Genomic DNA, 7,500 nt, shown 5'->3' on the forward strand with positions numbered 1-7,500 from the left:
AGAGGAGTGCCTGGTGGAGGAAAGACTGGAGTGCCTGGTGGAGAAAAGAGAGGAGTAACTGGTGGAGGAGAGAAAGGAGTAAATGATGGAGGAGAGTTAAGAGTGCCTGGTAGAGAGAGAGATAGAGAGAGAGAGAGAGAGAGAGAGAGAGAGAGAGAGAGAGAGAGAGAGATATAGAGAGACAGAGACAGAGAGAGGATGGAAAGCAGAATGATCAAAGGCACTAATGGGAAAAAAGTATGACATTGCATATGAGCAGTTTTGAGTTCCTTGGTGTTTTATTGTTCCGTGTTGCCTCCGTCACTACCTATGTCAAGAAGGATCTCCGTCTGCTATTAGAAAATGCTTATTGATGTGACATATTGCTTGCTATTATTAACACTGCTATTACCACCGTCACCACCACCACCACCATTATATTATTAACCGAAGACTAAGCTTACTCTCTCTCTCTCTCTCTCTCTCTCTCTCTCTCTCTCTCTCTCTCTCTCTCTCTCTCTCTCTCTCTCTCTCTCTCTCTCTCTCTCTCTCTCTCTCTCTCTCTCTCTCTCTCTCTCTCTCTGTGTGTGTGTTTTATTTTATGTAAGAGAGGACTGGGCAAGAGGAACAAAAACATAAAAAAGAAAAACCTACTCAGGTGCCAGTCTCCTTACAGAGCCGATAAAATTCCCCAAAGGATAAGAAGTGTGTGTGTGTGTGTGTGTGTGTGTGTGTGTGTGTGTGTGTGTGTGTGTGTGTGTGTGTGAGTGATCTTGGCTTAAATCTACAGAAAACAAAAACATGAAGGAAAGGAATCTAAAGGTGCAAAACGGACATACTAAAGCCACGCTGGAAGGGAAACAAGGGCAAGGAAAGATTAGAAATAAGAACAAGAATGGTAATGATACAATGAGGAAATATATTAAAAGAAGAAAAAAGAGGAAAATAAACTGAATAAAAAGTATGGAGCGACGAAGAAGGAGGAGGAGGAGGAGGAAGAGGAGGAGGAGGAGGAGGAGGAGGAGGAAAAAGATGAGAAAAAAGAAGAGGTGGAAGAAGAAGGAAACAGGTAAAACAAAAGAGTAATCAAAAGCGTTAGGCTGAATGGTGGAAACAGGAGAAAGAAATGGTCTTAGTATCAGTATTGTGAAAAAAGGAAGAAAGAAAGAAAATAAGAAAGGCAAAGTTAGAAGGAAAAAAAATAAAGGAAATTAGAGACAGGTAAAGCAAAAGAGTAATCAAAAGCGTTAGGCTGAACGGTGGAAACAGGAGAAGGAAATGGTCTTAGTATCAGTATTGCGAAAAAAAAAATACAGAAAGAAAATAAGAAAAGAAAAGAAAGAAAAAAGAAGAAAACGGCAAAGAAAAGATGACAGGAAGGGAGGAAAGAAGAGAATAGGAGTATGAAAAGAAAAAGGTGATATTGAAAACAAGCACAAGAGCGCAACAAGAAGGAAGAAATAAACAAGAACAATAAGAGAGAGAAAAAATAAAAACATAAAACAGCTTCACATCTTCATTCGTACATTCTCTAGAGGGAAAATTGTATTCAAGTCACTTCAGTTTATATACTTCGTGAAGGTGTGTCAGGTGACACGCATCAAGGAAAGCAATCTGTTCCCCCTCTTTTCTTAGAAATGATGTGTGTGACTCAATACATGATGAAAGGCAGGCCCACTAGAAGCTTTGTTGTAGAATATACAACTAGCTATACTTACGAAACAAATAGCAAGACTTAAAATTAATCTGACTTTTACGATGTTTCAGGATGCGGCATAAATAAGCAGTTTCGTTCTTCCAATACTTTAGAGGCACAAGCATACCATGTGCTAGAGCTTACTAATTCCTATTTCTCCTAATACGTCTCTTATGAATGTCCCAACTTTACTAGCTCAAACACTTGATTAGACTCACTTCCAAAGAAACGGTATGTTATGTTGCAATGTGAGGAATTTCTTTGTAACTTTCTTTCTATATGTTGAATATAAATCTACCTTCTTATCGCATGAAAATGTACGCCTAATTACAATATTTTCATTAAATTTAACAACAAAATCAAGATACAAAATCTAGTAATATTTTCGAGATTCATCAGAAAGAATACATTTATAAAGCACAAGCCATTATATCTACTTTGTTATTCTTAAACTTGTCCATCTCCATAGTTTCTAATACCTGCAAGCAACCATGATTATTTCACATATACAGTTGCCTAGCGTTTCCCTTCCTGCCATGAAGTACAATAATACCATGAGACAATGCAAGGCTTAACAACTCAAGCGTGTCATTATCTTTATTGCTGAATCTGTGGCTGCAAGTATTCATTGAGACGCAACTCTAATTATTTCAAGTATACCAAACACGACGAAGTTGCTTTGCCTTGACTATTCTCACCGCTTGGTATTTATACTTGCACACGAAGCTTATACTTCTAATGACCTAATACTACTATCACTGCTGCTGCTGCTGCTGCTGCTGCTACTAGTTCAACAAATTTAATCTTAATTAGCTTTGTTTCTCATTTTTATGGTAATTGCAATTGTAATTCAAACATTAATTCTTAAAAGCTTTAGGTTTTCATCAGAATTACATTTAAGATTTTATTTTATCTCCTTAAATAACCTAAGATGACACCGAATCCTAAGAGAATATTGATCTGATTTATATGAATACGAACACAATACTCGTGCCAGACTTTCTGCTTCGTGTGGCCTTGTAATGTACCTGCCTCTCCATAGTTTTATTGCTTATCTAATCATTTCACTGCCCTCTTTTTCAGCGATATCTTGTCGAGATATTTACGTCAGTTACATGCGAGTATAAGTGTCGTGCTTCCTTCAAAAGGCACGTATTTCCACTCAATAATAAGAGATCAGTTCACTATTGCACAACGCAGCTTGACACACCATGGGTATCAGTAGCATTATCTAAGTGTAAGTTTACGTGCGAAGTGTTCTTGTTAATATTGATATGCTGTTCATATTTTCCTTTATATCACTTTATTTTGCTGATATCGAATGGAGTTTGAATCATGTCATAGTATATTAGTGGTTATACTTGCAACGAAAGTGTTAATGTATTGCTTCAGATGTTCAAGTTAGGAAGGTAATTACCACTTTCGGTAGTTAATATGAATTGTATTGGCTTTATCTGAATTTGTAAAGTGGTGGAGTATAAATAGTATTTAGCCAGCCACACCTGCCAATGCTCAGTGCTCTCCCTGAGCCTGCACCAAATGAATAGCTGACAAATGTTCGACAGACTGGCGGTAATGTTTTTCAATCCAACCTAAGGCTTTTTTTTTTTTTTTATGTGTGTGTTTGTTCGTCTTTTTATGTTTTTGCCATGTTGAAAGATAAATTATTTGTGTTCTACAGGAAGTTTCGTCGTTTACCTTTATTCATTTATTTATCTTCCGAGAGGTTAAGATAGAAGAACTTAAGACGAAAACAGTCAGATATCCTCTATGTTATACAAATGTGGGAAGAAATTTGGCGCGAATCTACAGGTAATGATGAATGCCTTCTGTGTACCAGTTTAGTCGCGTGCCACACTAAAATCACAGGGAAACATTAGGCACCTGGTATAGGCACAACAATGGCTCCAGATGCATGTGACGAATAACAAAGCAATATCACATAAAGAGTGCATGTAAGTACTATAATAGGTCGCCGCCTCGCTACAGGTGTTTCTAGGATGTTATATTATTTCAGCTACCAGGAAATCTTGTCGTCAGGAAGATATCAATCGTTAGGAGGATCTGTCTTTACTACACTCCTATGTCTTTTAGGGAACTGGCAAAAAATTGGGCCTATTCTTTCATATTTTGTTTCCCTTGGCCAGCTGTCCCTCCTACATAAAAAAAAAAAAAAAATCTGAAAACGATCGTGATAATGACAGCTTAAAGTGACGAAATGGGAGATCGCCAGCCGATATTCCGGTCCTTTTGAAACATTAAATGAGTTAGAAATTAATATAGTAATAGTTCTTGAAATTACTGGTCAGGATGAAGTCCATGGACAACATCAACAAGTGGGAAAGGTCAGCGGGGAAGGAAGGGGAAGGGTCAGGTAAAAGTGTGTTTTTCTCATACCACTTTTATTTTTTCTGATTTGTTCCCATGTTCGTTTTTACGCATATGGTTCTCTATATTTATGATGTTGATTTGTTGTGTTTGTGATTGCATCTTAGTGTTGTGTTTATCTGTTCACGGGACAATCGTGTATTGGAAATCCTGTCCCGTGTAATCTTCTGACTCGGTGCAGATTTTAAGCTTTTTTTTTTTTGGAAACTTAAGCTTGTTCTTGATTTAACGAGGCGTTACGAAAAAAAGTACATACACACACACACACACACACACACACACACACACACACACACACACACACACACACACACACACACACACACACACACACACACACACACACACACACAAAGGGAGCTGATCGGTCATTGGTGTCACTGACAGACTTTTGTACTGATATTTCCAATGGTGTTTTCCAATGGTGTTTGTCAAGGTCATTCTTACATTGTGTTGACATCACGAACAGAGCAATTATAAGACATTTTGTTGGTATCAGATACCTTGGCGACACATTGGAATAACTGCCTTTCGATATGTAACTGTCCATTTAACTGTATTTGTGCTCGGAATCTCCAATCCAATGTTCTGCGCAGTTATCATGTTCGCTCTCACTCCTACAATCAATAACCAATATTTTGTGGTTGTTCACTGCTAAGCCTAACAGTCTTAGTTATCAGTACGAAAAGTTTATATGTATAATGTATTTTCTCCAAGGCCTAAGCCATGTGGAAAGGGTTCCCTTTGTGTAATGTACTGTACATGTACATAACTGGAAAAAGTTTTAACATGAGACTTGTTATTTGTTGGGATCTTGATGGCCAAACTTTGTTTTATATGCTTTACTTTGTACCATACTTTGAGCTGTAGAACTATAACAATGCCATATTTAGTTATTTTCGATAACTGGTAGTATCAAGTTGTGGCAAGAATGATACGATTTTAAAATACAACCAATGAATTTTGTTTATAATTGTAGTTTTACTTTGCTTTGAATATGACCAGTGAATTCTATTTACTGATGTACCCTGAGCGTCTGGCGAGGCTCTCTATACCACGGCATTGTTACTAGATAAGTGGAAACAATAAAGTTCTCTCTCTTGTAGTGGCAGTGGACGAATCACACGTTTGTTATTTATTTATTGAGATTGATTTAGGTTTAATTTACTGTCAAGATATTATGTTTATTTATTTTTTTGCTTATTAATTTATTTCAATTGTTTTCACATCATGCAACAAAACGTTTGAGGTAAGGCAAGGAAGGTCAGCGGCTCTAATATCTTGCCGAAGCCTGATACATTGAAGAGAGAGAGCGCTTCTTGTGTAATTTTTGTACAAGACTGCGGTGGGAGATTAAGGGCTTCAGTTGTCCAACTGTTATAATATCTTGGTAGTGGTCAAAGAAAGTTAGGCGTCTACTTTTCCTGAAGGCAATTCAGCACTACACAAGAAAATTATTATGGGATTCTTTTTTGAGGAATGCGAAAAAAAAAAAAAAGGAAATTTGATTGAGTGGAGAAAGAATAGTATCCTTCAGGGTGACAATAGTTAGTCATGCAGTTGCCCCCGCCCCCAGCCAGCCTCGTGGCTGCCAGGCCTGGCTATCCAAGACTTACCCTCTTCTCTCCGTTGGGCGGATACCAGAAGGACCTGAACAAAGACCCACACGAAGAATGCAAGACTTCGTATGGACGCCATGCTGCTCCTCCTTTTTTGAACACCACAACTGCTGGAGGAGTTATCTGCGTCAAACCTCCCGTGATTTCTTACGGCGAGATGGTGACGCCTGGCCTTACTATATATACATATATAGTAAGGAGACGTCACAACACTTCTATATTTTCAGCTTTAAGCTCTACTACGCTTATTATTTGTTTTATATTATTTTCTTACTTTTCTAAGCCACTGAACCTGAACACCGCACACAGACACTGAAACTACTTCCTGGTTACGAGCATTGACAGGAGTGAGTACTTCCATCCACTAATCGAGGACTACACAGGAGACTTGGGCCAAGGTGTGTTGCTGCACCAAGCTCCAACTTCCACTAGACGGCGATAAGAACCTCCAGCAACAGAGCTATTCATCTGATAACATGAGAGAGATAAGAGTGATGGTGATTATCTCAATATTTGATATGATCCTTATGTTTATCGTGCAAATGTCACGACGACACCTTACTTCACCTGCACCACAGCCACTTGGAGCAAACCGCACCTGACTCATCGCTACTCTACATTTAGACAAACAAACAAGTAATATTTTACGTAATTACCGCTACTAATGATAATGGAAAAATTCTTATCAAGTTACTGGTGGGACAACGATAACCTGAAGATAACCGCTGCCAGTTACGCCACGCAGACGCCCCATCAGACCCCTACACTCTTGAGGAGGAAAAATCCTCGTGACTCAAGAAGTTTTGTCGCATTTTTTTTCCCCGTTCCGTCTTGAAAATGGTCCTGAAAGAAAGAGACAGAGAGAGAGAGAGGGAGAGAGAGAGAGAGAGACTTCTCACAGAAGTCATGGGTCAAACATTGTGTCTCACACGTTTCATCATGTTTGTGATTACTGTTGCTAAAGATCTTAAGATTTTTAGTGTTGTTGTCACAAGTCTCAAATTAGTATTATTTTTTATGCACTGTTTCTTCTTGATGAATTGTTTGGAACACAGTACGCAGACTGAAAACACTAAGATGATCTATTAATGGAGGAAAAATAGTGATCGCAAATATGCTGCCATTCATGCCACTAAACATTGCGAAAAATGTATGTCTTTCTTTTTATTTTATTTCTACTGATATATATATATATATATATATATATATATATATATATATATATATATATATATATATATATATATATATATATATCAGTAGAAATAAAATATATTGGTTCCACCTGTCGGAACCTAAAAATTCGAATTTCTGAGCACATTGGAGTATTGTATAGAAGAAATGCTCGTATCACTGAGCCTAGTTTCTCAAATATAAGAGAACACGCATTACAATGTAATCATGCATTAACTGATCAGGACTTCAACATAAAGTATAGGGCATATTGTAACTCAGACCTTAGGATAGCGTAATCTTTATTTATTGTAAAAGAGAAGCCAGAGTTAAATGGTACAGAAATAGCTACCAAATTATTAATTTTCTCTTAATGTTTTCGAACTTGGTGAGATAGTGTCATTATAGCATAGTTAGGAGTCGTAGGTTCATATACGTGTACTTTGTTTCAACCAATCAGCATTGAGTATTTCGTTCAGGCTAAAAAAAAAAAAAAAAAAAAATATATATATATATATATATATATATATATATATATATATATATATATATATATATATATATATATATATATATATATATATATATATATATATATATATATATATATATATATATATATATATATATATATATATATATATA

At 36.8% G+C, this 7,500-nt stretch overlaps 1 protein-coding gene across 9 annotated transcripts in view; it reads right to left on the reverse strand.

Annotated features, from left to right (window-relative positions):
• LOC123514532 (flocculation protein FLO11-like) overlaps positions 1–6,119 on the reverse strand; it is a 38,568-nt gene extending 32,449 nt beyond the window's left edge. For 6 of the 9 annotated variants that reach the window (XM_045272449.1, XM_045272448.1, XM_045272447.1 and 3 more), the window contains exon 1: positions 5,680–6,117. In XM_045272449.1, the coding sequence (XP_045128384.1) occupies positions 5,680–5,761 (82 nt within the window). In that variant the 5' untranslated portion in view covers positions 5,762–6,117. Of the gene's footprint in view, positions 1–5,679 lie in introns of all 9 variants that reach the window. The other 3 variants (XM_045272442.1, XM_045272445.1, XM_045272446.1) reach the window with 3 other exon arrangements.
• Between the last annotated feature and the right edge of the window lie 1,381 nt (positions 6,120–7,500).

Source organism: Portunus trituberculatus, chromosome 38, assembly GCF_017591435.1.
Source record: "Portunus trituberculatus isolate SZX2019 chromosome 38, ASM1759143v1, whole genome shotgun sequence".
Taxonomy (NCBI): domain Eukaryota; kingdom Metazoa; phylum Arthropoda; class Malacostraca; order Decapoda; family Portunidae; genus Portunus; species Portunus trituberculatus.